Source organism: Cynocephalus volans, chromosome 6 (genome assembly GCF_027409185.1).
Source record: "Cynocephalus volans isolate mCynVol1 chromosome 6, mCynVol1.pri, whole genome shotgun sequence".
NCBI lineage: Eukaryota > Metazoa > Chordata > Mammalia > Dermoptera > Cynocephalidae > Cynocephalus > Cynocephalus volans.
This window is the reverse complement of record NC_084465.1, coordinates 149,334,298-149,361,977: the sequence shown is the minus strand read 5'-3', so window position 1 is coordinate 149,361,977 and position 27,680 is coordinate 149,334,298. Positions and strand designations below refer to the sequence as shown.

The 27,680-nt window shown below is 37.8% G+C and overlaps 1 protein-coding gene across 3 annotated transcripts in view; it reads left to right on the top strand.

The window, feature by feature from the left end:
• The first annotated feature begins 1,303 nt into the window (after positions 1-1,303).
• Positions 1,304-27,680, top strand: part of ARHGAP12 (Rho GTPase activating protein 12) — a 118,576-nt gene continuing 92,199 nt past the window's right edge. For all 3 annotated transcript variants that reach the window (XM_063098836.1, XM_063098835.1, XM_063098834.1), the window contains exons 1-3: positions 1,304-1,429; positions 19,836-19,877; positions 21,500-22,257. In XM_063098836.1, the coding sequence (XP_062954906.1) occupies positions 21,577-22,257 (681 nt within the window). In that variant the 5' untranslated portion in view covers positions 1,304-1,429; positions 19,836-19,877; positions 21,500-21,576. The remainder of the gene's footprint in view (positions 1,430-19,835; positions 19,878-21,499; positions 22,258-27,680) is intronic.

The window sequence follows — 27,680 nt, the reverse complement described above, 5'->3', positions numbered from 1 at the left end:
ATCTGAGATTAGGTTGTGAAATAGGAAGTGGAATTACAAGCAGATCAGCAAGTGTATGTAAACTGTTTACTTCCATCTCTTGCTGAAACCAAGTGTGCCCAATTCAGGTTTGGGGAGCAGGGAAGATAACGCTATCAGGGAATTCCTATCAGAGAACAGTTTCCTTGTTGCACGCTCTCCTTGTTTCGTGTTTGAAAGAGATCATAGGGGATTGTATGGAAAACAGATTCAGAAGCACATAGAGGCATTACTCCGTATGTCGAACAAGTGCATGGAAAAGGGAACACGTTAGGAACCGAGAAGGACAGAAAAAACAGTGGGTGCCAACGAAGAGAATAGCACATGCAAAGATAAAAACAACACTCATTTGATAGCTGAGGTCCAGAAAGGTGAAGTGACAATTAATGGCAGAAGCCAGGTCTCTTTCCTGATTTCCATTCCAGCAGAGCTCCTTCTGCCACAGCATCACCATCAAACACCTTCAATGCCTATAACTTCCGTGTTCTATGCTGCCACGCTGCAATCCCTGCAAACTGGAATGACTTTGGACAATGACACTGTGGCCCCCACAGGGCTTGCATACAGCAGGCCCCGTGGAGGGCTGAATGCTGAACTTGCGGTCATACTGCTCTTGAGCCGCTTGTCAGGTGGAGCGGCTGCTCCAAGGTCCCCAGGGGCCTCCTTAGCTCTGAGTGTGCACAGCTGGCCCAGCATTATGCCCTGGTGGCCCCGGCTAAGGACAGCTCCGGTAATGCACAGAGCCGGTAATGCACTCAGTATCCCCAGAGTTCCATTTCGTCCCCGTGGCAGCGTGTGGCACTTTTTCGAGTCTCCCAGTGGGCTTTCCGGGCCCGTGAACGACTAATTTACGCCTGGCAGCAGGTCCCAGCCGGCCAGGGGGCCGAGGAAGAGAGCTGGCAGAACCCACGGTCCCGCTGTCTTTCCCTGGGCTTCAAGCCTGCCATCCTGGTACTCCTTCCGTGTCCCGTTCGCCCTTTTCTCCCCCAGCATTTTCTCTCAACGCTTCCCACTTCATGTTTACAAAGTGCTTAAGCCCACTTGGCCGCCGGCTCCCTCAGCCTCCTTCGGCCTCCTCCGCCTTCCTCCCGCGGCCCCGCCCCCTCCGGGATCCACCGGGGCGCCTCACCCGGCGCCTGCCCTGGCAGTCACTTGGCCGCGCGCCCGGCCGGCGGGCTTGGGCCGTCACGTGAGCCCCGCCCCGCCCCCGCGGTCACGTGAGCCCCGCCCCCGCCCCCGCGCCGGCGCGCTCCGACGCGCCCTGCAACTTACCCTCCCCGGGAGACCTGCCTGAGGGGACGGGCCGGCCGCGGCCGCCGCGTGTGAGCGCTCGCCAGGCTCGGCTCGGCGTCCCGCAGCCGCGGCGCTGGTGGAAGAGGGAGCTGCCTGCCGCGAGGCCGCCGGGCCCTCGGTAAGGTGGCGGCGCACGGGTACTTGGGGACAGAGGGCGGGTTAGTGAGCGCTGCACAAAGGCGCTGCGGGGCCCGGGCTGTGCCCGCCGAGGGCGGCGGAGTTGGGGGGAGGCGCGTCGGCGCCGAGGTGCGCGCGAGGTGAGGCCGGGAGCGCGGCGAGAGGGTCGGGCGCGGGGGTGGGCGCCGGGGGAGGACAGGCCGTTGCCAGTCTTATCGGCTGACGTGGGCGAGAGGGTTTAAATGGCCCGAAGTTGTGGCTCCTCTGCCCCCTGGGTTTCCTGACTTCCTGTGTGCGCCTGCCCGCCCCGCCCCCAGGAAGGAGGGTGTCGTGGGTGTGTGTGTGTGTGGGTGTGTGTGTGTGTGGGTGTGTGTGTGTGTGGGTGTGTGTGTGTGTGGGTGTGTGTGTGTGTGTGGGTGTGTGTGTGTGTGTGGGTGTGTGTGTGTGTGTGGGTGTGTGTGTGTGTGTGGTGTGTAAAAGGCTGTCCCGGTGCCGCCCTGCCTCACCTCCCACCGCTCGGTGCGCGCTCCCTAACTGCCGGGGGGGTGTGCAGGCCGGGGGGGTGTGCAGATCACCGCCCACCCAGGGAGCCCACCTGGGCCTCGCTCCTGGACTGTTGACCTTAAACAGGGCACTTTCTTCCCCGCCCCTGCTGGATGCACATTTGCTACCCTCCGGCTCGTGGAGAGGAATCTCCTCAAAGTCCTTGAGTTCAAAAAATCGTCTTGACCAGCGTGCCGCCCTCCCTCCTGCTGTCTCAGGATAGTTGATTGTCTTCCTAGAATTTCTGTCCTTTCCATGTTGTGTCTTAAGTTACTGCAGACCCTCTAAGCAATGGCCACAGGATCATCATTAGAGAAAGAGGCACGGCCTTCGGTTTTCGAGGCGTGTAATGTTTTCCTTTGGACTGTAGCAGTAGTTTTGAATGTATTTGCGAAGGCTCAATAAAGCAAAATGTTTAAGGTATACCTTTATTGAAAGTTCTAGCTTAACTCTCTAATAACATGACTGGTGGTGTCTTGCTTTAAGGTTAATACATACGGAAGTAGATTTTATTGACTTTAGGCACGCATTCCTAAGGGGAGTAATGTGGAGGAAGGAGCATTGAATGAGGAGTCGCTGATTCACATTCTGCCATTTAGTTTCTAGAGGTGAGACTGTGGAGGACTCGGAATGTTACGGTTAAAGATTGTTGAAGAGTATCTAGCCCCTAGCCAGACCTTTCTCATACTTGAAAGTTGGTAAACGGTGGCATAGGGATGTATTTGTCCATATCCAGTTTTCCTTACCTGATCAATAGAAAGGTGTATTAGGGAATGGGTTATCTTTTTGTACGTCTTCTGGTCCGCGTAGACAGTCTGGCTGCTGGCGCAGTATTTTTCTCTTTGTTTTAAAATTGCCTTGGAAACGTTTCAGAGCCGGGTTTTGGGAGCCCAGAGCAGTGCCTAAGAGCAGGCGATGATGGGGTGACCCTGAGCCATGGCACCTGAAAAGCCAGATCTGCACAAATGTGTGACCCATGGTTGCGTGTAGCTCCATGCTACTTTAATGCTCCGAAGGTGTTTCTGTTGGGGAAAAATAAAGTGTAATGTAACAGATAATACTCTGTGTGCATCTATGTTCCAGTATTGGTAGGTTTCTGTTCTTTATCAACCGTGGAAACTGGAGAAGACCGCTCACTGATTGATTCTTAATATAATGCCACTTAGGGTAGTTGTCCATATGTCCATATATAAGTGTCAATACTTTATGTATTCTTAGGCTTTTAACTTACTACACCAGTTGCTGCGAAGCACAAATTAAAATATGTAAATGCTGTAGAAAACCAGTATCTTAATTCTAATTAATTATTTGGCTTTTCTTTTATTAGTTAGAAAGTATCTGCTTAGAACTCTTTAAAATAGGCTGATAGAAAGTGAGCTTTACAAATTTAACTACTTTAAGTTATGCAAGTGACATTACTGAGAATAAGGGTAATACAATTTTTAAAATGACTGAAATAAAACAGTGAATACAGGTGATCTGTAAAATTATTAAATAGTAGTACTAAAATTTTATTTATCTGATAAAATGGGCACTACATTTTATAATATATAGTGGGAGAGAAAAGTGAAATTAAGCTTTTATCCTCTATTTAACAACTTGAGTTTGCAGATGCACACTATTTTGTAGAATGGATCAGGTGTGAAAAGGTATGATGATACCACGTAGCATTATTGTACTTCAAATCGTCCTTTTCACATTATCCTCTTTTGAGGAATCCATTGGGCAACCATCCTTGGGTTTTTTCTTTTCTGCAGTTAACTGGCCTCATCGTGCCTCCTTGGTGGGTGGCTTTGCTGTGATTCAGCCGTTTCCGTATTACCTTCATTGACTTAATAAATATCTTGCAGTTGATTAGCTTTTTCTTTGAACTGAATTGCCAAATGCTGAATATCTAAGCGCCCCCAGCCCCTGTTGATAATCTAGTGCTTCTCAAACTTTAATGTGTGTAGAAATCACCTGCACTTCTGTTGCTTTGCCTCCCACGGATTTGTCACCCCTCTTCCCCTGGGATTACTCAAAGCCCATCTCTTCTGAGCAGTGAGAAGACCTGAAGGGGTTAATCTCCTGGAACCCTCAAGAGAGAGGCATTCCTTCCATTTGGGAAATTAACCATGAATTGGGGTTTTCTTCCTGCATTTATTCTCCAGATCAGGAAGTTACGGGAAGAGAACATAGGTGGGGTTTTTGCAAAGTATAGTTTAACAAGTTTAACAATAGAAGCTGGTAACATTCAGTAAACTAAGCAAGGTGACATTCCATAATGCAATTTACAAGAAGTTAAGTCGATCCACCAACAAAAGCTTGATATTAGCAAACATTCTCTCTCCTTACCACAATTTCCCAGTATCTTTACATATCAGTCAGTAACCTGTCTTTGAACCAGCAACCTTGTTGTGTTACAATTCTTTATCTTACAGCAGAGACTATAGCCTGGGGAAAATTTCCTGTCTTTTGCAACGTTAACATTTTATATGTACTTTTAAGAAGTTAGGCTAAACTGCAAGGCTTTTGAAAACCAGGCCCTGTGAAATACATTTGCTTTATCTATACTCCACACACTTCTACCAAGCCCTTGGGTCATATGGGTGCTGTTCTTCTGTCCAGACTACAGACCACAGTGGTTCAATAGAATGCCAGCCACCTGTGTAATTTTAAAGTTTCTAGTACTCACAATTATACAAAGTAAACAAGTGGAAAAAAAAATAAGTGAAATTTATTTATCTCATTTTAACGTGTAATCAATATGAAAATTCTTAATGAGATATTTTGCATTCTTTTTTTTTTTTTTGGACTGAGTTTGTCTGGCTCATGTTTACTTTACACTTACAGCATATCTCAGTTTACACTAGCCGTATTTCAAATTCTCAATAGCTGCATTTGGCTAGTGGTTACTGTATTGAACAACAGTTCTGGAGTTTAAAATCTAGACCAGTGCTATTCTAAGTGCGCAGACATCCCTCCATATCTGTGGGTTTCCTGTTCCTGGTTAAATCAACCGTGGATCAAAAATATTTGGAAAAAACATGGTGTCTGTACTGAACATGAACAGACTTTTGTTATTCCCTAAACAATACAGTATAACAACTATTCATATAGCATTTACATTGAATTAGATATTTTAAGTAATGTAGAAATGATTGAAAGTATACAGGAAGATATGCATAGGTTATATGCAAATACCGTGCCATTTTATATTGGGGACTTGTGCATCCACAGAATTTGGTATCTGAGGGAGGTCTGGGAACCATCCCCGGAGATGTTTTCGGATTGGATCCATCACCAACCCTTGGGGACTTGTTAGAAATGTAAATTTTTGGCCCCCATCAGTTTTGAACTACTGTCAATAGAATATCTAGGGTTGAGACTCAGTAATTTGTGGTTTGAAAACTTTCTAGAATAGGCTACAAAATGTCTGTGGTGGTCTGGATGGAATCATGGAACAGAAAAATGAAATTTAGGGAAAACTAAGGAAATCTGAATTGTGTACTGATACATAATTATTGAATATGACAAATATACCATAATGTAAGGTACTAATAATAGAGGAAAGTGGGTCTGGGGTATATGGGAACTCTGTACTGTCTTTGCAGTAATTCTGTTAATCTAAAACTCTTCCAAAATAAAAAGTTTGTTAAAAAGAAAAGAGGGCTGGCCAGTTAGCTCACTTGGGAGAGCATGGTGCTAGTAACACCAAGGTCATGGGTTCAGATCCCCTTACTGGCCAGTTGCCAAAAAAAATAAAGAAGCTCTGTAGATGATTCTATTGCTCACTAAAAGTTTGAGAATGAGTGTTGTTAAGTCTTAACACTACTGCAGCTTGGTTGGACAAGGTGGAGGCTAGCTTTGGGTCTGATAGGGTAGCAATAATAGTGTTTTTATAATGAGAGCTAAAACTTATAAAGCATTTAGCATGTGCCAGGCACTGTATCAAGTACTTTACACATATTTACTCATTTAATTCTCCCAATATGTGGTATGTACTATTCATAAGCTCAATTTTACAGATGGAAAAAAATGAAGCTCATGGAGGTTAAATAAGGTTAAATCACACAGCAAGAGGCACAGACAAGACTTTTGAGGAGGGACTAATTTTATAAGTGATCACTGCATTCTGAATATTGTTCTACTCTCACAACTTTTGCTTTCTTTAGTAAGCAATGATTAATATGGATACTCTGTCATTTAACTATGTCTTATCCTTTACAAAGTTCCTTTTCTCTTTCCAGTATTTTGAGGTTTGTACTGTTTCCTTTGTTTTACAGATAAGGTGCTGAGAAATGGCAAAAGCCTAGATTTAAATTTCTGGCCTCTGACCCTGAGTTCTGTGCTCTTTCTCTCTCTCTTACACAGCAGAATTTAGGAAATGATGAGATTAGAGTAATATCTTTAAAAGCTGGCTGAAAATTACCAGTATTTTGCTATATATATATTGGGCTTTTTAAAAAAAATTCAGTTTTATTGAGGTATAACATGCATACACAAAAACAGTAAAGAGGAATGAACTATGATACATACAACTGGATGAATCTCAAAAGCATTATTTCAAGTGAAACAAGCCAGACATAAGGCTACATACTATATGATTTGTATTTTTCTAGTATCACAACCTTTGCTTCCTTGAGTTAGCAGTGATTAATGTGATACTCTTTATCATGTTTTATAACTTACTGAATGTTGTTTTTTCCTCACATTTTTTCTTTCCATTCTCACAAGGATCTTTTGAGGTTTGTATTGTTTCCTATTTTACAGATGGATGTACCACATTTTGTTAAGGCATTCTCACAGTTGATAGGCCTTTTAGTGGTTTTCAATTTCTGGTTATTATGAATGTTCATGTAAATCCTCTGCGTGGACTTATGTTTGCATTTGCCTTGGGTAAATATGTAGAAGAGGGGGATTGCTGGTGCATATGGTAAGTGTATTTTTAACATTATTAGAAACTGCCAAATTGTTTTCCAAAGTTGCTGAACCGTTTTCCATTCCCACCAGCAATGAATGAGAATTCCAGTATCGTTACCATACAGGATATTCTTCGTATTTTTTTAAAGACATTCTGGGAGTTGGGTGTGATATCTGGTAGTTTTAATTTGCATTATTTTAACAGTTTTATTGAGGTATCATTTCTGTATAACAGGTTGCACATATATTAAATTTGTAATTTGATGAATTTTTTTTTGACTGGTAAGGGGATCGCAACCCTCTGCATGGTGTGGTCCACACCACGCTCAGCCATTGAGTGCACCAGCCATCTCTATATAGGACCCTAACCCGCGGCCTTGGCGCTACCAGCGCCACACTCTCCCGAGTGAGCCACGGGGCTGGCCCGATGAGTTTTGACATATGTGCATACTTGTGAAACCATTACCATTATCAAGGTAATGAACATATCTATTGCACCCCAAACTTTTCCTTGAGCTTCTTTGTAATTTGTTCCCCTTGTCCCCTGGCAACTACTGATCTGCTTTCTGTCACTATAAATGAGTTTGTATTTTTTTAGAATTTTATGCAGATGGACTCACATAGTATGCACTCTTTTTTTGTCTGGATTTTTTTCACTCTGCAGAATTATTTTGAGATTCACCCAGTTCGTCATGTATATTAGTAGTTCATTACTTTTCATTGCTGAGTGATATTCCATTGTGTGGATATATCACAATTAGTTTATCCATTCACTTGTTGATTGACATTTGGGTTGTTTCCGGTTGTTACAAGTGAAGTTGTGTCCTTGTGCTTCCATTTTTCTTAGATAAATACCTAGGAGTGAAATCCTTGGGTTGTGTGGTAGATGTATATTTAAATTTTTAAGTTTCCGCCAAACTCAAAAATTCTGGTATGGTCAGTCTTAGCCATTCTAGTAGATGTGTGGTGGTATTTCCTTGTGGATTTAATTTGCATTTCTCTGATGACTAAAGGTGTTGGGCATTTTTTCATGAGCTCATTTACTATCTATAGATCCTGGTTTTTATTGGGTTATTTGTCATCGTCTTATTGACTTGTGAGAGTTTGTTATGTAATCTAGATACGAGTTATTTGTTGAGATGTTTTGCAAATATGTTCTCCAAGTCTGTTGGCTTGTTTATTAAATTTCTTAATGGTGTCTTTTGAGGAGCAAAACTTTTTAATTTTGATGAAATCCTATTTGATTTTTTTCATGCTTTTCGTGCCCTATTAAAGAAATCTTTGTTAAATTAATAGCCACTATTCTTTTTCCTATATTTGCTTATAGAAGTGATATAGTTTTAGGTCTTATATTTCAGTCTGTGATCCATTTTGAGTTAATTTTTGTGTATGGTATGAGGTAGTGAAGACCCCCCTTTCCCCTGAAATATAACTTTCTAGTTGTTCAGTTACATTTTGTTGAAAAGATTATCCTTGCCCAATTGAATTGCTTTCTCATTTTTGTTGAAAATTAATTGAACATATGTATTGGCCTATTTCTGGGTTCTCTATTCTGTTTTATTGATCCATGTGTATATTTGTATGCCAGTTCCACACGGTCTTGATTACTGTAGCCTTATAATAATTCTTGGCATCAGGTTCTGTAAGTCGTCCAACTTTGTTACTCTTTTTAAAAGTTGTTTTTGGTTATTCTAGGTCCTTTGCTTTTCTATATAAATTTTAGAATCAGTTTGTCAGTTTCTTTTTTAGAAAAGTCTTCTGGGATGATGAATTGGATTGCAGTGAGTTTATAAATGAATTGTGGGATACTTGACATCTTAGCAATATTGAGTCTTTTGACCCATGATCACCATATATTTTTCCAGTTATTTAGGTCTTTTAAAATATACCTCAGCAGTTTTTTGCAGTTTTGAGTACACAGGTCTTACACCACTTTTGCCCTTTTCCATAGTATTTGGTGCTGTTGCCGTGTATGGTATTTTTAAATTTCAATTTCTGACTTCTTGTTTCTAGTATATGGAAATATACTTGATTTTTTAATGTTTACCTTACATGAGGGTACTTCAAAAAGTTCATGGAAAAATAGAATTAAAAGATAATACAAATCTTTTCATGAACTTTTTGAAATACACTTGTGTGTAATGAAACCTTTCTAAATTCAGTTATTGGTCTAGTGGCTCTTTTGTATATTCCTTAGGATTTTCTACATAAAGGATCATGTCATGTAATCTGCAAATACAAAACGTTTTACTTAATTTCCATTCTGTATGTTCACTACCCCCCGCCCCTTTTTTTTTGCTATCTTGCACTGGCTAGAATCTACAGTCCAGTGTGGAGAGAAGTGGTGAGAGCTGAATCCTTTCTTTCTTCCTGGTCTTAGGGGGAAAGCATTCAGTTTTTCACTACTAAGTACAATGTTTAGATTTTTCGTAGGTGCCCATTGTCAAGTTGAGGAAATTCCCATCTAATTCTTAGTTATTATTTTTTTCAGTAATGAATATAGGATTCTATCAAATGATGCTTCTGAATCTATCAAGATGATGACATGGATATTTTAAAAATCTGCTAATATGGTGAGTTACATGGATAAATTTTTTTAAAAGACTTTTTTGGAGCAGTTTTAGGTTCATAGCAAAATTGAGAGGAAGGTATAGAGATTCCATAGACCCCTTGCCCCACACAAGCATAGCTTCTGCCATGATCAACATCCTCTGCTACAGTAGTACATTTGTTATAATTGATGACCATACATTGACACGTCATTATCATTGAAAATTCATAATTTGTATTAGCATTCATTCTTGGTGTTTTACTAAGGGTTTGGGCAAAAGTATAATTATGTGTATCCACCATTACAGTATTATACAGAGTATTTCACTACCCTAAAAATCCTTTGTGCTCTACTTACACATCCACCCCTCCCCCCAACCCCTGACAACCATTATGTTTTTACTGTCTCTATAGTTTTACCCTTTCCAGAATGTCATTGCATTGGAATCACGTGGTATGTAGCCTTTTCACTTTGGCTTCTTTCACTTAGTAATATGCACCTGCGTTTCCTCCATATTTTATTATGGCTTGATAGCTCATTTCTTTTTAGTGCTGAATAGTATGTTATTGTATGGATATCTCAGTTTGTTTATCCTTTCGCTTACTGAAGGGCATCTTGGTTGCTTCTAAGTTTTGGCAATTATGAATAAAGCTGCTATAAAACATCCATGTGCAGGTTTTTTGGTTTTTTTGTGTGACAGTTTTACTATTTTTATTATATTCAGGAAGTCATAAGTTTTACACAATGAATATGAGTATTAAGTACTGCAGTTATAATCATTCTCCACCCTACAACAGAGGGAATATGGAGTCATTCATTGATTGGACTAAATGTTCATTCTATATTATTATTCTAGACTTTTTCATGTCAGCTGCCTGGAAAATCTATTTCTGTGAAATACTGAAAAATAGAAATAAATGTCTAGATAGACACCAATTATGAAGGGAAACTGGAGAAATAAAACATATAATTAGACAAATATATAAAGAAATAGAATACATAAAGAGTCATAACTAAAAATAAAATACTCATGAAAAATCTTTTCACAAAAAAATTTTAGTGTCAAGTGGCTTAATAGTAAATTCTATCAACAGTTAATGAAGAATTACTACCAATGTTTGTACAAAAACTTCTATAAATAATACAAATCCGTCCATGAACTTTTTGAAGCACTGCGTATGAGCAGAGAAATTACCTTACTACAAGAATGACTCTAAATACCTTTGATAAATGTGCTGTAGCTACAGAGAGATTTCTGTATTTCCAACAGTAAAATGACAAAAACTGTGATATCTATTATTCCCAGTAGGAGCAGTGCTCTGCCTACAATCTGCATTCTAATAGTTTTTTCCAGTGAATACTTTTGTGGTTTTGCCAAGTCACCCACTCAGTTTCACCCACTGCTGTATTGCAGGGATTGGGAGGAGAAATCAAAGAAGGCAGTGGTTCTCAAACCTTAATACATATCACTGGGCCCCATTGCATATTTTCTGACTCAGTAGGTAATGGGTAGAACTACAAAATTTGCATTTTTAACAAGTTTCCAGGTGATTCTGATGCTGCTGGTCCAGGAACCACACTTTTGAGAATCATTCAGGGACTGAAACAGCATGAGCTTTTCTATTTATAAACGGACTTCATCTTGAACTTAGTAGTCATCTTTGAGATAGCTGCTAACTGTCATGTATCTCGGCCGGTGAGTTGTAAACCACTTCCTGTCAGGTACACATAGTACACAGGTGGTGCCTTTATTGCTGGGTCCTTGCAATCAGGTCTTTGAGCAGGCTTTGAATTTCCATCTGCATCAGGGGGACTACCTCTTTGTGAACTTTCATGGTGTCTGGCGTGCACCCTTCCTCATCAGAGACATTGTGGCAACTGCTTTCTTAACCATATGCTGGATATCTGCAAAAAAGTTATTAAAGCTCATCAACCAATCAGCAAATTCACATGATACGAGATCAATATGTAAAAATCAGTTGTGTTTCTATGCAGAAGATATGGACAATCCATGATGGTTAATTTCATGTGTCAACTCCACTGTGATAAGGAAAGCTCAGGTAGCTAATAAAACATTATTTCTGGGTGCATCTGTGAGGGTGTTCTTGTGCACATTTTTGTGTGGACATAAGTTTTCAAGTCTTTGGGGTAAAGGAGCACAATTGCTGGATCTATGTTAAGAGTATGTTTAGTTTTGTAAGACCATGGGCATGGGTGCCTTCCCAAAGGAAAAGCAAGGTGTTAATATAAGGCAAGGAAGATGAGAGGTCACAGAGGCAAAGTCAAAATTACGTGAAATAAAAGTTAATTTCTTCCAGTTTTTTTAAAACTGATTATTTTAGAAAGTTCTTGTTAAGAAATTAAAATATAGCACTTTGAGGGTCTTGAGTGTAGAAGGAGGAATTCATTGATTGGAGTGTATTTAGAAGGGAAACCTGAAAAATGTAGAAGCAGAATTATCATCATAGAAGAATGATTTTGAAGGTTAATAACGTTGAGCTATTTTGGATATAGTTAGCTTTCAACGAAATAACAAAATCTGAAGGGAAAAGGGTATTAACCCTGTTGGATCAAGAAAAAATTCTTTTTGTTCCTTAGATTTTTTACTAATTATGGTATAGGGTGTCTTCTTGGTATCTCACATTGTCACATTAAAACTCTCTTAGTATGTGAAAGTAGATCTGAAGGAATTAAAACCCAGCTTAGTCCTTGGTGTTTTTTTGGTCTGAAAGGGCTTGGTCAGGACTCTTTACTAAAGTATTGAGTTTGTGAAAATTTTTTGAATATTTTAGATTCCACACTTTCTGCTGTGCTGTGTATCTGACTTTGTCAGTATTTATTTCTCCAACTAACCAAATGGGCTTGCTGGTTAGCTCACTTGGTTAGAGCATTGTGCTGGTACACCAAGGTTAAGGGTTTGGATCCCCATACTGGCCAGCTGCCAAAAAAAAAAAGTTAAAATGAGGTTGAAGATATAACAGCCTTTTATGATGAAGAGACCTAGTACCTCTTACATAATTGTCATTTATGTTTTGATGAGGAAAACACATCATAATCACCATAAATGCAGTGTTTAAAAGTAAAGAACAAAAAAATGTAAGTTGATTTAAATTATTTAAACATGGGATAGTGTAATGTAAAATGTTAATATGAGTATCAGCTAGATATGCGTGGTATAAATTTTAATTTAAGTTATAGTTTCAGAATACTGTTGTCTAGGAAATAAGTATTTTAATCAAACACTTAAAATCCATATTGGGGGAGAAGTAAAAATATGGCAGTACAAGATGCTGCATGCTCATTTTCATTTCTCCAAACAGCCCTTGTTCCTTTATTTGGAGGATGGTATTAGAGACCAAATCTGAGTGCTAGGTGTGCTTGTTGCTGCTAGGGTGTCATTTTTACGGACAGCAAGGAAATATGGGTGTGTTTACTAAACAGTATATGTACACATATCTGTAATATTTATATAGCCACCTGTATCTGCGGTAAGCTAAAATTGAGTGCATATTGATGTCTCCAAGTCTAATCCATTATCACATAGATCATCAGCAATATATAATTAAGATTCATTTACATTTTTTTGTGGTTTGATAGTTCATTTCTTTTTTTTCTTCTTTTTTTAAATGTAATTTTAAGTATATAAAACAAAATGGCCCAAGCTGAGCAGCAGGAAGAAAATTTTTTGAAACATGTGCATTGATGGTACATTGCACTGTGGGTGGAATGGGGGTGGGGGGCAGCAGTTTACACAGTTCTCAGCTGAAGCTTCAGGTGGGAGAGGACAGAAATAAAGTGCATAGGTCCTGGGGTCCCCCCCAGGCCCAGATATAGTTCTTTTTAAAATTTTTCACGGCTGGTCAGTGTGGACTCATTTCTTTTTATTGCTGAATACTATTTCGTTGTATAGATGTCTCACAGTTTGTTCATTCTTTCCCCTATTGAAGAATATCTTGGTTGCTTCCAGTTTTTGGCAGTTGTAAATAAAGCTGCATGCCAGTCTTTTTGTGGGCATAAGTTTTCAACTTATCTGAGTAAATATGTAGGAGTGTGATTGTTGGATCATGTGGTAAGCCCGAATTTAGCTTTGCAAGAAACTGCTAAACTGTCTTCCAAAGTGACTGAATCATTTTGCATTCCTACCAGCAGTGAAGGAGAGTTGCTGTTCTACACCCTTGCCAGTATTTGGTATTGTCAGTTTTTTGGATTTTAGCCATTCTGATAGGTTTGTAGTGGTATCTTATTGTTGTTTTGATTTGCAGTTACCTAATAATATGATGTTGACCATTTTTTCATATGCTTATTTGCCATCTGTATATTTTCTTTCTTTTTTTTTCTTTTTTGTCCAGACCAGTATCTCTGTATATTTTCTTTGGTGAGGTTCTGTTGAGATCCTTAATTCATTTTTAAAATTGTGTTCTAATTTTGAGTTTTAAGAATTCTTTGCATATTTTGGATATGTCTTTAATCACATATATAATTTGCAAATATTTTCTCATTGTCTGTAGTTCGTGTTTTCATTCTTCTAGCAGTGTCTTTCAGAGCACAAGTTTTTAATTTTAGTAAAGTTCAAATTAATTTTTACTTTCATGGACTGTGAATTTGGTGTGTCTAAAAATTCATTGCCAAACCCAAGGTCATATTTCTTCCATTCTAAATTGGAATATTTTCCTCATCTGGTAACAATCCAAGAAAAAGTCATTCATACATCCCATTTCTGACTAACACTCCATAGCACAAATCTTTCTAGAATACCCCATGCAAATGTCATTTTTAAGTTTATTGATTATTATTATTTTTTTTACATTCTAAGATGTTTCAGAGCAGTTGGTGGGGGGGGATGGAGGAGAAAGTGGGGTGCGGGCGAGGCCTGTGGCACTGCCCTCATTCCAGCAGGGAGCCTGGGGCAAATTTCATTGTTATTAAAACCTGCTTGCTTCCCCAAATGCTTCCTTTTGTTCCCTAAGTTTTGTTTCAGATTTAGGATTTGAATTTACTTTGCCAGTTTACACTCGATTGTATTCTCTACTGCTTTCCAGTTACCCGATTAGTTCCTATGTCCTTTCTGCTCTTCCTTTATGGCCAGAGTGGTTTATAATATTAATCACTGTATTTTCCTTTCCTTCTTTAGGTAGCCTATTTAAATTGAGATGAGGAATGTCTTATATTCTATATCTGCTTTTTTTTTCTCCTATTTTTGATTTTTTTAGTTTAAAACTTAATTGATTATACATATTTGTGGGGTACAGAGTTGACTATCAGTGTTTGTGTACAATATGTGCTGTATATCTGCTTATTCTTAGAAGACAGTTATCGTGCACTAAGAGAAAACTTTAAGTGTCTAATAGTGGCCTATGATTTCTTGTTAAGTGTACAACTTACAAAATGAGTCTGTGGAATAGTTTCTTCTACTTGAACTTACTCTGGAATTTTTCTTTACTTTTTTGTTGTGCTCATTAAGGTTAATTGATTTCTTTAGCCTGTTTAGGATTAGTAATGTTAAACAAGTACTTTAAAAAATTATTTGGAGGACTTAACGCCAAGAATCAGGTGTTTGACGCTATATTAATATTTTATTGCTCACAGTATTAGAATTGCATCAATAGTTGCATATATCCAGATTGGATTTAAATTGTAAACTCATTAGTTATGGATACATTTACTGTATTTCTCTTAAGATATTGTTCACTCGTTTACTTTTTTTGGTATACCTTGTAAGAATATTATGCTGAAAGATGTAGTTGGTTAAAACAGATGTTCCAGGGGAAGGAATATAATTTGTGGTAGGCTTCTTAGTAGTTTACACGGAAAAGAAAATAAAAAACATTGGCAGATGTAAAGGAGGAGGCTATTTGATTATAAAATAGCTTGATAGAAAGTTCTGAATCTGACTTGGGGGTGGAGAAGTAAAAGATGTATGCATGTGTGTGTGTGTGTCTGTCTGTGTGTGTGTCTGTGTTCTTGTTGAAACAGGAGGAAGAAATGGTTGGAATAAGGAAGGAAAAAGAAGACTGGTCCAGGGCATGAAAATGTGGGGTGTTTTTGAAACAGCTTATGAAAGCAGTGCGTGTACTGGGCAGTAGACACGCAAAAATTTTATGTACACTAGTGGTTGGGTACTTAGTAGTTGTGTGTGGGGTGAATATGGATGGAGGATTGTGGTGATGAGTGGAGAATAGATTTCAATTAGAGGAATGTTGTGCTCGGAGAGTATTGTAGTTGAATGAGCAAGATTCTAACCAGAATACTTGAGAGGATAAGCTAGCAGGATAAACAGTATTCAATCTAATCTAAAGAAAAGAATCCACAGTTTGGGGAATAGAGGAAGAAACAATCAAACCAAAATTAAAACTGTAAACCTTCGTTTTGACACAACCTATTTTACAAATAAAAATAGCATAAATCATTCACTAATTTGCAGATAATTTTCACGTAGATCTAAGTTTTTAGAAGTACCCTGTAGTTATTTTAGTTTTCTTTTTTTAAAAGAGAAATTACCTGATTTATTTTTATCATTTCTAAGAGGTTTAAATGACTTCTTTTTAAATGTAAATTATTTCATTATTCCATTCCTGCATTATCAGCACATTTTTTTCTTTTTCTTTTTTTAAATTGACAGAAAATATTGTATGTTTTTATCATGTACAACATGATGTTTTGAAGTATATATACATTGTGAAATGGTTAATCTAGCTAATAAACAATTTCATTACCTCACGTAACTATTTTTGTGGTGAGAGCACATGCTTTACATTTTTCCAGAATACAATATATCATCACTGACTGTAGTCACCTTGCTGTAAAATAGCTCTCTTGAAATTTATTCTTCCTATTTGACTACAGTTATGTATCCTTTGACCAACATCTCCCCATCACTCCTCTCACCCCAACCAACCTAGCGTCTGGTAACCACGATTATACTCTCTACTTCTATGAGATCAACTTTTTTATATTCCATGTATAAGTGAGATCCATGTGGTATTTCTCTTTCTGTGCCTGTCTTATTTCACTTAAATAATGTCCTCTGTTTCATCCATGTTGTTGGGAATGGCAGGATTTTCTTTTTTATGGCTGAATAGTATTCCATCGTATATATACTGTATTTTCTTTATCCATTCATCCATTGATGAAGGCTTGGATTGATTCTATATCTTGGCTTTTGTGAATATTGCTGCAGTAAACATGGGATTGCAGATACCTCTTTGACATACTGATTTCATTTCCGTTGAATATATACCTAGTAGTGGGATTGCTGGATCATACAGTCCCACCAACAGTATATGAGAGTTCCCCTTTCTCCACATCCTCACCAACACTTGTTACTTTTTGTCTTTTTGATAATAGCCACTCTAACTGGGGTGAGATAATATCTCATTGTGGTTTTAATTTGCGTTTCCCTGATGATTAGTGATGTTGAGCATTTTTTTTTTTCCCAATGTATCTTTTGGCCATTTGTATGTCTTCTTTTGAGAAATGTCTATTCAGATCTTTTGCCATTTTTAAATCAGGTTATTTGTTCTTTTTCTTATTGAGTTCCTTGAGTTTCTTATATATTTTATATATTAATCACTTGTCAGATGTATAGCCACATGCGGCAGAATGACCCTTATCTTCACCATATACAAAAATCAACTCAAAATGGATTAAAGTTTTAAATGTTATACCTGAAACTATCAAACTACCAGAAGAAAACATTGGGGACGTGCTTCATAAGATTGGTCTGAACAAGGACTTTTTTGGATAGACCTCAAAAGCATAGATAACAAAAGCAAAAATAGATAAATGGGATTACATCAATCTAAAAATCTTCTGTACAGTAAGGGAAACAATCAACAGAGTGAAGAGACAACCTACTGAATGGGAGAAAATATTTACAAACTATACATCTGACAGGGATTTAATGTTTTAATTCTCTTTGAATTCATAATTTATAATAGGTCTTTTCATTTTTTTTTTTTTTTTTTTTTTGTGTCCTTTTTTGTGACCGTGCTCAGCCAGTGAGCGAACCGGCCATCCCTATATAGGATCCGAACCCGCGGCGGGAGCGCTGCTGCGCTCCCAGCGCCGCACTCTCCCGAGTGAGCCACGGGGTCGGCCCTAGGTCTTTTCATTTTCATTTTATCTAACTTTTTCTAGACTTTGGATTTTTATATATAATTCCTGCTATGTGGCTTTCTAGACATTTGTAAATTTAATAGTTTCTCTAGGGGCTTCCCAGCTTTGTTCCCCACCACTCACCCCAGTATTGACTGGAAATCTATTTTAGCTCCTATTCTTTTATCCTGCCGTGTCCTTGCTCGTTTCATCTGCCTTGGTATCTTGGTATGTGCAGGTGTCTTTTCTATATAGATGTCTTAATGATTACTTCTCCATCTCCCTTGTTCTCCCACTTCTCATTGCCTTGACTAAAAGATTGAATGTCTCACACTGAACGTAGTGAAACTGACTTCCTTATCTTTCTCCCTAACTCCTTCATACTTATCTTTATAGTCACTGGGAAGGTGGAGTCATAATGCCTGGCAGAGAAAGAGACTGAACATGGACTGGCCTTTTTTTTTAGGCTAGTCAGGTGACGCAGAGGGAGTGGAGGAGGAACAGAGAAATCTGTAACTGGTTGTGCTCTGTTAGCCGTAAACACCACTGCACTTGGACCGTGGACTGGCCTTAAACAACCCATTGTTCTGCAGACCCACAGTCTCTCTCCCACTAGCGTGAAATCATACGGCTTCCTTGTTATTCTTCATGCTTTCCTTTTCTCCCATTCCCATGGATATATGTCTGACCAATTACAATATGTCTGAGCTACTGTAACCTTCTGAAAAGTAGCTGCATTATTCCCTTACTCATTTTCATATCTTCAAAGATATTTCTTAAGTTATTGTATGACTTCCCTGGAAAAGAAGGAAGTAAAACTCAAGTCATCCAAGGATAAGTATTTCAGTGTGAAATTTTGAAAGGTTGTGGTGAAAGATTTATGCAGGTTAAGTATTAAAGCTCTAAGTGACTAATGTCCTGGTAATGCATGAAGGTAAAGGCTGAACATTTGGAAGGTTAGAATTTCTATTTAATGTGGTGGGAAAGACCATGGGATGAGCTGATTTGGCAGGGCTAAATAGAGATAGGAAGTAGATTTTGGATAAGGGAGGTTTTTGGTACTTGTTAAACCACCATGTAGATTTGGTTGTTATGTGTCAATAGTCCTTTTAAATCTAAAAGAATCTCTCTTTTTCATTTTTCATGACGTTGATTTTTTGAAGAGTTTAGAACTGTTGTCTAATAGAAGTCTCACATTCTGGATTTGATTGTTTCCTAATAATTGCTTAAGGTAAAACATGATAAGAATACAACATAGGTGACATTGTGTATGTTTTATTGTATCATATTGGCTTATATGGTCAGTTTGTCCCACTTTTGGTGTTGCTAAGTTTAATCACTTGGTTAAGCTAATGACTGCCAGATCTCTCCATTGTAAAGGTGTATTTCCCTATTTATATTTAGTAATTTGTGAGGAAATGTGTTATGATTCCCAGTAACCTTTAATGTATGCTTCCATACTCTTTACCCACTCAATACCATAAACTTGCAAAATAGTTCTGTCATCTTAACAATTTTACAAATGTTGTTTCTCATATAATCGGAAATTTGTTTTATTTATTTATTTATTTATTTATTTTTTTAGAAACCCTTATTTTAACATTTATAGGGCCAAGTTAACAGGCAATTGGGGTAATGTAACTGGTAAAGTTCTCAAAATACTATTAGAGATTTTATACTCCCATGATCTCCCATATAACAAATGCTCTCTGTTATAATATATGAGGTAATTTTTAAAGACTTGAAAATTCTTGATATTTGAAGAAAAACAAAATAAAAATGTGTTGAATGTTTAAAGCACATTTGTATCCAACTCACAATTTCAGTTTTACTTATTTTGCATTGCCAAGACACAGTGAGTGTCACATAAAAATAGCTAGATGTTTCAAAGGTGGCATGATTTGCTTTGTAGACTTTGTAACTTCAGCTCCCACCAATAAGTGAGAACATGTGGTATTTCTCTTTCTGTGCCTGACTTGTTTCACTATAATCGGAAATTTAAAAAGATATTCCCCCCAAAATTTTTTTTAAAAAAGGAAAAGATATTTCCATTCATCAGAATAAAAAATGAGACAGAAAGAAGTTGAAACAAAGTGCAAATGAACAAGGAGAGGGCAGTGGTAAAGGAAACCTCATGTGTTTGTACATGTTTAGAGGGTGGTGCTGACTACAATCATGATATATAAAACTGTCCTGTGTTCACTATGGCTATTTTAAAATAGTTATGCTTCTAAAAATGTAAACAACATTATATTCTTAGCCTTCTTTAAGCAATCCTGGTTGGAGTTAATTAACTTTTTTTTTTTTTTTTTGGTAGGTTTAAGTGTAGTACCAGATATTTATATCTCCTTCATCTAAGGTAAGTTTTTTTCTTTTTTTGAAACAACAGTATTGTATTAAATGTGTTTCTCAAGTAGTTTGTCTAGAAAGTAAATTTTAGTTACTGCAGTTGTATCAGTAACTAATGTATTTACCAGCTGGGCTTATGAGCTTTCTCTATCATAGAAAATCATCTTCAGGAGAACAATTGTTTCTGTGTGCATATAGGGTACCATAATATGCTCAATACTTGGGTGCTGAGGAAGATTAGTAGGTTGTCATGGAAACTTGGGTTTACAGATTTTTGGTAAATCTGTGTTTGCCTTAGGATCCTTGAGCAATGGGTTGAGTGTATGTTTCCTGTGGCTGCTGTAACAAAGTACCACAAACTGGGGGACTTAAAAGAGTAGGAGCTTATTTTCTCACAGGCCTGGAGGCTAGAAGTACAAAACCGAAGTGTTGGCAGGGCTGTGCTCCCTCTGAAGGCCCTAGGGGAAAATCTTTACTTGCCTCTTCCCAGCTTCTGGTGGTTGCTGACACTCCTTGGTGTTCCTTGGCTAGTAGCTCTGTGTGTCTCCTCACTGTCTCCAAATTTCCTTCTCTGTATAAATCCAATCATTGGATTTTGGGGCCCACCCTAATCAAATACGACTTGTCTTAACTTGATCACATCTGCAAAGACCCTTTTTCCAAGTGAAGTTAGTTATATTCACAGGTCCTGGGATTAGGACTTGAACTACCTTTTTGGGAAACACAGTTTATCCTACAAAAGTTGGGTTCTGACTCAAGTTGTAGCAGTATCAAGATTCTGTTATCACTTTGAACCTTGAATACTGTGTTCTATGAGGTATTAACATATTTTGGAATTGTTACAGAAATAAAAGTAAATGCTAGATTTCTGAAGCCAATTTTAGGGCTGTTCCTAATAGACTTTGAATTGAGGAGGAGGTGGGTTTTTTAACATTTACAAATAAAAAAGTGGGTTATTTGTTGACGTTTGTGAAATTCAACCTAAAAAGAATTGTGGCCTCCCTGAGTAGAGGTAAGAGGGAAACCAAGTAAATTAGCAGTTTCTTTTCTTTGTATGTGTGTGTTGCCTGATAATAGCAATGCTTTTTTTTAAATTAGGAAACTAAAATTATGTAATAGGGTAACATAAAATTTTCAAAAAACTCACTGCTCTTGAGCTTTTTAGAAAATAAAGACCACAATGTTAATACAGGGTCGTTGGAGTTCAGTTATGATTTCAAAAGGAGTCTTAGATAGTGAACGTAGTGAACCTAGGTAAATGCCTGGCCCTTGGTAAGTGCCTAATACATACTAGTTATTATTATTAGCCAGTCTAAGAAAGTGAAGGAGGTTTGAGGTAGACATGAAAGTAGGAAAGTTCTTCTTAGATCTTGTTCTTGATAATGTTGTGACTGGCTGGTTAGTGCATTTATTGTTCCAGTCGTTGGTTTTGGTCACAAATGACTGAAAAATGTAGATTACAATTAGAATGAAAGTGTTTTTAATGTAGGACAGTACATATGGTATTAGACACATGTTTACTTTTCTGGGGTTTGGAGTTTGAAGTAATGTTTTTTGAATGGCCTGTGAGTAAATATAAAATCCAGATTACATTAACTTTTCTTTATTCTCTTCCTCCATTTAATAAAATAGCTATATTAATCCAACAAGCCTTAAAGCCATAATGTGGCATACCATCCTTTTTGAGAGGTGAATATTATTGAATAAAAATGGCCGACAGAAGTGGGAAGATTGTTCCAGGACAAGCGTATATTGAAGTGGAATATGATTATGAATATGAAGCGAAGGACAGAAAGATTGTGATAAAACAAGGGGAGCGGTACCTCTTGGTGAAAAAGACCAATGACGACTGGTGGCAAGTCAAACCAGATGAGAATTCCAAGGCATTTTATGTGCCAGCCCAGTATGTCAAAGAGGTTATTACTCGCAAAGCTCTAATGCCGCCTGTTAAACAGACAGCTGGACTGCCAAATAATTCTGTGAAAATGATACAGAGTGTGCATCTTCAGAGATCTACAGAAAATGTGAACAAATTGCCTGAGCTTTCAAGTTTTGGAAAGCCGTCATTGTCTGTTCAAGGAACAGGTCTTATCCGTGATGCCAATCAGAATTTTGGACCCAATTATAATCCAGGTCAGACTCTCAACCTAAGCCTGGACCTGACCCATAATAACGGAAAGTTTAACAATGACTCACATTCTCCTAAAGTTTCCAGCCAGAATAGGACACGCTTATTTGGTCACTTTCCTGGTCCAGAATTCTTGGACATAGAGAAAACTAGCTTCTCCCAGGAACAGTCTTGTGATTCAGCAGGAGAAGGCTCAGAACGAATACATCAAGATTCTGAATCTGGCGATGAGCTTAGCAGCAGCTCCACTGAACAGATAAGGGTAAGATTAAAAATAGAATGATGAAACACTTGTACCACCACAATAAAAATATTAATTTACAGGTTTTCTTTTAATTAAAATCTTTGTAAGAGTTAAGAATTGTTTGTTTTGCTTTATATTTTCAGAATACATGATTTTATGTGAAATAACCTGTGGAGTTCATAAAGGGTCCCTTTGTGGTTTTCATAATTATTCTTATACCCTTATAGGACTAGAACTACTTTAAATGCAGAAAAATTTTTTTTCTATTGATTATGCTTAGGCAGAAATGATGTACCTAACTTACCCCGTGATGAATAGAAAAAGTTTTATTGTTTTCTACCTGTACTCACTCTGACTCTTTTCCAGTAAATCTTCAGATAGTAATGGTTGTATGAGGAAAGATGTCACTGGGATGTTAACTGCTCACTTTTGTTCTTTGAAACTTGTTTATTAGCCTTGAATACCAAAAAAATATAGAGCTCACAGACCTTTATGCATATCCTTCTGTGTCTTAAGTGTCTAAGTATCCACACTTGATTGTGTTGAGTGCTAGCCAGGGAAAAATTTTGTGTCGTGGTTGATTTTTTATTTTTATTTTTTTCCTTACCTAAAATTCTTTTGAGATTAGGCCTGTGCATGTTTATTTCTCAAATGAAGTGAAGTCATTTTAAAAGCACGTGCATGAAGTTGAAATTGATTGCATTTGGAAAAGTCTAATTTTAAGTGAATTTAAAAATTAATAAATTTTTGGCCTAAAGCACTGTTGTCTGATTATTCATCAAGTTGAGTCAGTGAATAATTGTAAGGCTCCTCTTAGGTGTGGTCTGATTGTCTTGGAAGTACATTCTGTCCACAGGTGCTAATAGTTCATTTTGAAATGGAAATAGGAAAAAAAGAAGATTCTGTGGACAAACGTCTGGTGTTTGAGATCAAGGCAGTTATGTGGAGTAGCACTGTCAGTTTATCATTGTGTATGTTAGTAGGCTTTTCTTCAGTTTTCATGTTATTCTCTGGCATAGAATATATATGTAGTGTTTCCTGGAATTTTTCTATATGTGGCTTGTTATGGAACTAAAGAGAATTGGGACAGACAGTTATTTTCTATTCCATCCAGCCATCACCGCAATTTCACACTTTAGATTACATTTTATATTTACATATGCAAGCAGTTCTGTATTCTCTTCATTATGGTCATCTTAAATTGACTGTACTGGAGGTTCATGGCTCCTAACCTCTCCTGGGCCTTCACACTGTATGGAAATACTATTAGATTTCTCTAGACATTCGTCTTCCTAACTCTCCCTGGCAACCGTTTCAAATCTTTTCCAGTTTCTTCAGTTGTCTGATTCATTTGCTTTCCCCTGCTCTTATCAGATAACTTTGACTTCTACTTCACAGCAAAAATGGAAGCCCTGAGATGGAAACTACTTCGGCTTTGGGGAGCACATACTGTGCAGTAGTTAATAGTGCTGGCTTTAAATTTGCGTCGGGTTCCATATCATTTGCCAGCTGTGTGATCACTGGGGAAAATTACTTAATCTCCGTGTGTTTCAGTTTCTTCATCTTAAAAGTGGGGATCACAGGGTTGGTGAGACACGTAATAAGTGTATTAGGTATCTATTACTGCTTAATAAATCACCCCCAAATTTTGTGGCTTAAAACAATAAACATTTGTGATCTCTCAGTTTCAGTGGGTCAGTAAGTCAGAAGCTGCTCAGTGGGCAGTTCTAAAGGTTTGGGGTCTCTTGCGAGGTTGTAGTCTTGTGAAAGCTCAGCTGGGACTGGAGGAACTGCTTTTTGAGATAGCTCACTCGTGTGCTGCTAGGTGGGCCTCTTGATGACTGCTGCTTGTGTGTTGTGACTAGCTTTCCCTAGCTGGAGCAGTCAAAGAGAGAACATGATAGAAGCTGCACTGTCTTTTATGCCCTAATCTTGGAAGTCACACACTGTCATATCCTAGTGATTACGTAGTTCATTACTCTTCTGTGTGGGAGGAGACACACAGGAGTATGAATATCAGGATTTGAGGATTATTGGGGGCCACCTTGAGAGCTGGCTATCTATCACAGTAAGTATTCAATAAGATATAGCTGAGGTTGTTATTGTTATTTGTATTATTATTATTTCCGCCATCAAATCTGTAAGAACACCTGTATCAGCAATCAGCTGTTCCCCAGTACAGTGCAAGTGTTGCCTGTCCTATCAAAGGGCAGTCTCTTCATATTTGCTGTTCCTACTTTTTCATGAACCTTGTGCTAAAGATTATAGTATTGTGCTCCTACTGTTTTAGACCCATTGTTTATCAAGTCTCTTCCATCAACATTTAAGTTTTCTGATGTTTTTCCTATCTTAGTAAAGCTTTTCAACTCTCCCTGCCTCTCTGTGTATCACTTTATCACCTTTTTTCTTTACTGGCAACTCTGGAACGAGTTATACAAGAAGTCTTCAAAAAATTTGTGGAAAGATTCATATTATCTTTTAATTCCATTTTTCCACAAACTTTTTGAAGTACCCTCGTATGTATTCACTTCTCTACCTTTCCTCATTTCCACTTACTTCGTAACCTCTTCTAGCATGGCTTGTGGCTGTACCATGCCACCCAAACTGCTCCTGCTAAAGGTACAATTAATGGTTTTGTTGTTGATACACTTATAGGAAATTTAAAACTTTGGTACATAATTGATACAATTATCACAGTTAACAAGATTAATAATCAAATGGCAATTTAAAGTAATTTTTATTGAGGCATGGCATATAATTAAGTGTGTAAATTTTGCTAATCTTAACTTCATGGCTTTATGAATTTTTACTTATGTATGCACTCAATCAAACTTGAGCCCCTTCCCATTCAGTATCCAAACCCCCAACCCCTGTGTTCCTGCTAGGAGATTTTCATATTTCTGACTTATATAACTATTGATCAGTCTTCTTTAATTAAACTTTTCATTTTGAGATAATTGTAGATTCATAAGCAGTCGTAAGAAATAACATGGAGAGATCCCCTGTACCTACCATCTAGGAATCATGCTTTATACAGCCTTTGGGGATTGACTTTTTCATTCAACGTAATTCTCTGGAGATTGATCAAGTTTGTTTTGTCTGTCAGTAGTTCATTCTTTTGTTGCTGAGTAGCGTTCTGTGTAACCATTCACCCATTGAAGAACATTTAGATTGTTTCCAGTTTTTGGCTATTGCCAGCAAAGCTGCTGTAAACATTTCTGTACATGTTTTTATGTAAACATAACTTCATTTCTCTGGTATAAATGCCCATGAGCGTAACTGCTGGTTATAAAGTAGTTGTATGTTTAGTTTTTTAAGAAATTTCCAGTGTTTCCCAGAGTAGCTGTGCCATTTTACATTCCTATCAGCATTATATGAGTGACTCAGTTTCTCTGCATGCTCAACTGCATTTGGTGTTGTCACTATTTTTTAATTTTAGTCACTCTCATAGGTGCGTAATGACATCTTATTGTGATTTTAATTTGCATTTTTCTAATGGCTAATCCTCTTCATTAAAATGTTTCATGTCTTTTGGCCATTATCTAATTGGAGGATCGTTTGGTTTTTTACTGTTGAGTTTTGAGAGTTCTTTATTCGAGAATACTTCAAAAAGTTTGTGGAAAGATTCATATTATCTTTCAATTCTGTTTTCAACAAACTTTTTGGAGAACCTTTGTATAGTCTAGATAGTAGTCATTTGTCTGATACATGGTTTGCAAATATTTTCATCCTCTTAGTGGGGTCTTTTGCAGAGCAAAAGTATTTAATTCGATGAAGTTCAGTATTAATTTTTTCTTTCATGGATCATGCTTTTGTGTCAAGTATAAGAACTCATTGCTTAATTGTATTAGGCTTCTCCAGAGAAGCAGAACAAATAGGCGGGGGCGGGTGTGTGTGTGTGTGTGTGTGTGTGTGTGTGTGTGTGTGTGTGTGTGTGTGTGTGTGTGTTTTCTCTTGCTTGGGTAGGATCAGTCTGTTCTATTCAGGCCTTCATCTGATTGGATGAGGTCCACCCACATTATGGAGGGCAGTCTGTTTTACTCACAGTCTACTTTTTAAAATGTTAATCCCATACAAGAACACCTTCACAGAAACATTCAAAATAATGTTTGGCCAAATATCTGGATACTGTGGCCCAGCCAAGTTGATACTTAAAACCATCATAGAAGCCCTCGATCTTGAATATTTCCTTCTATATTTTTTTCCCTAAAAGTTTATAGTTTTACATTTCACATTCTAGTTTGTGATCCATTTTGATTTTAATTTTTGTAAAAGTTGTGAGACTTAGATGAAGTTTCCTTTTTTGCCTATGGATATCTAATTATTATAGTATCATTTGTTGAAAAGGCAGTCTTTCCTACAATAAATTGTTTTTTTCGCCTTTGTCAAAAATCACTTGGGTGTATTTGTGTGGGTCTGCTTCTGGGTCCTCCATTCTGTTACATTTATATATGTACCTTCTCTAATACCATGTAGCTTTAATTATTATAGCTATATAATAAATCTTGAAATCAGGTAAACTGATTCCTCCCACTTTATTTTTCTTTTTCAAAATTTTTTTAGCTATTGTAGTAACTAAAGATCAGATCCTAATCCTTGAAACCTGTGAATGTTACCTTATTTGGAAAAAGGATCTTTGCAGATGTGGTTAAGGATCTTGAGATGAGGAGGTTATCCTGGACACTACGTGCAATCACAAACATCCTTGTAAGAGAGAGGTAGAGGGCACCACACACAGAAGATTATGTGTAGATGAAGCAGAGAGAGATTTGAAGATGTTTGCCTTGAAGATGAACGTAATGCAGCCACAAGCCAAGGAATGCTAGCAGCTGCCAGAAGCTTGAAGAGTCAAGGAAAGAATTCTCTGCTAGAGTCTCTGGTATATGTACATTGGAGTATCAGAATTGTGAACTTGTAACCCTGTGGGCTACAACTTTATCAGCTAGAATATAGTACTTATGTGCAGCTCTTTTTGCCTTTAGTTTTGCAGACTCCATTCATTTTCGAAGTTTCTTAGATTAGCATCATTTCCCCCAGCCTTGTTTAAGGAGGTGGTGTCATACATTTGTAATAAAGTTGTTTTGTCATATTCTGCATTTCATTCTGGTATTCCTGCCCCATCTCAAACTCTTACATTCAAAAAATATTTTATATGTTGAGGTCCATTCTCTGTGTGGTAAAGTTCAGTGGGTTTTGACAAAGGATTAGTACAGTCAGCCCTTCTTCTTCATGGGTTCCACATCCATGGATTCAACCAACTGCAGATCAAAAATATTCAGGGAAAAAGAAAATTCCTCAAAGTTCCAAAAAGCAAAACTTGAAATTGCCACACGCTGAATAGTGCTTTGAATCCACGTGAATGAAGTGATGTGTAGGCATTGTATTAGGTGTTGTCAGTAATCTAGAAATGATTTAAAGTATTTGGGAGGATGTGCATAATT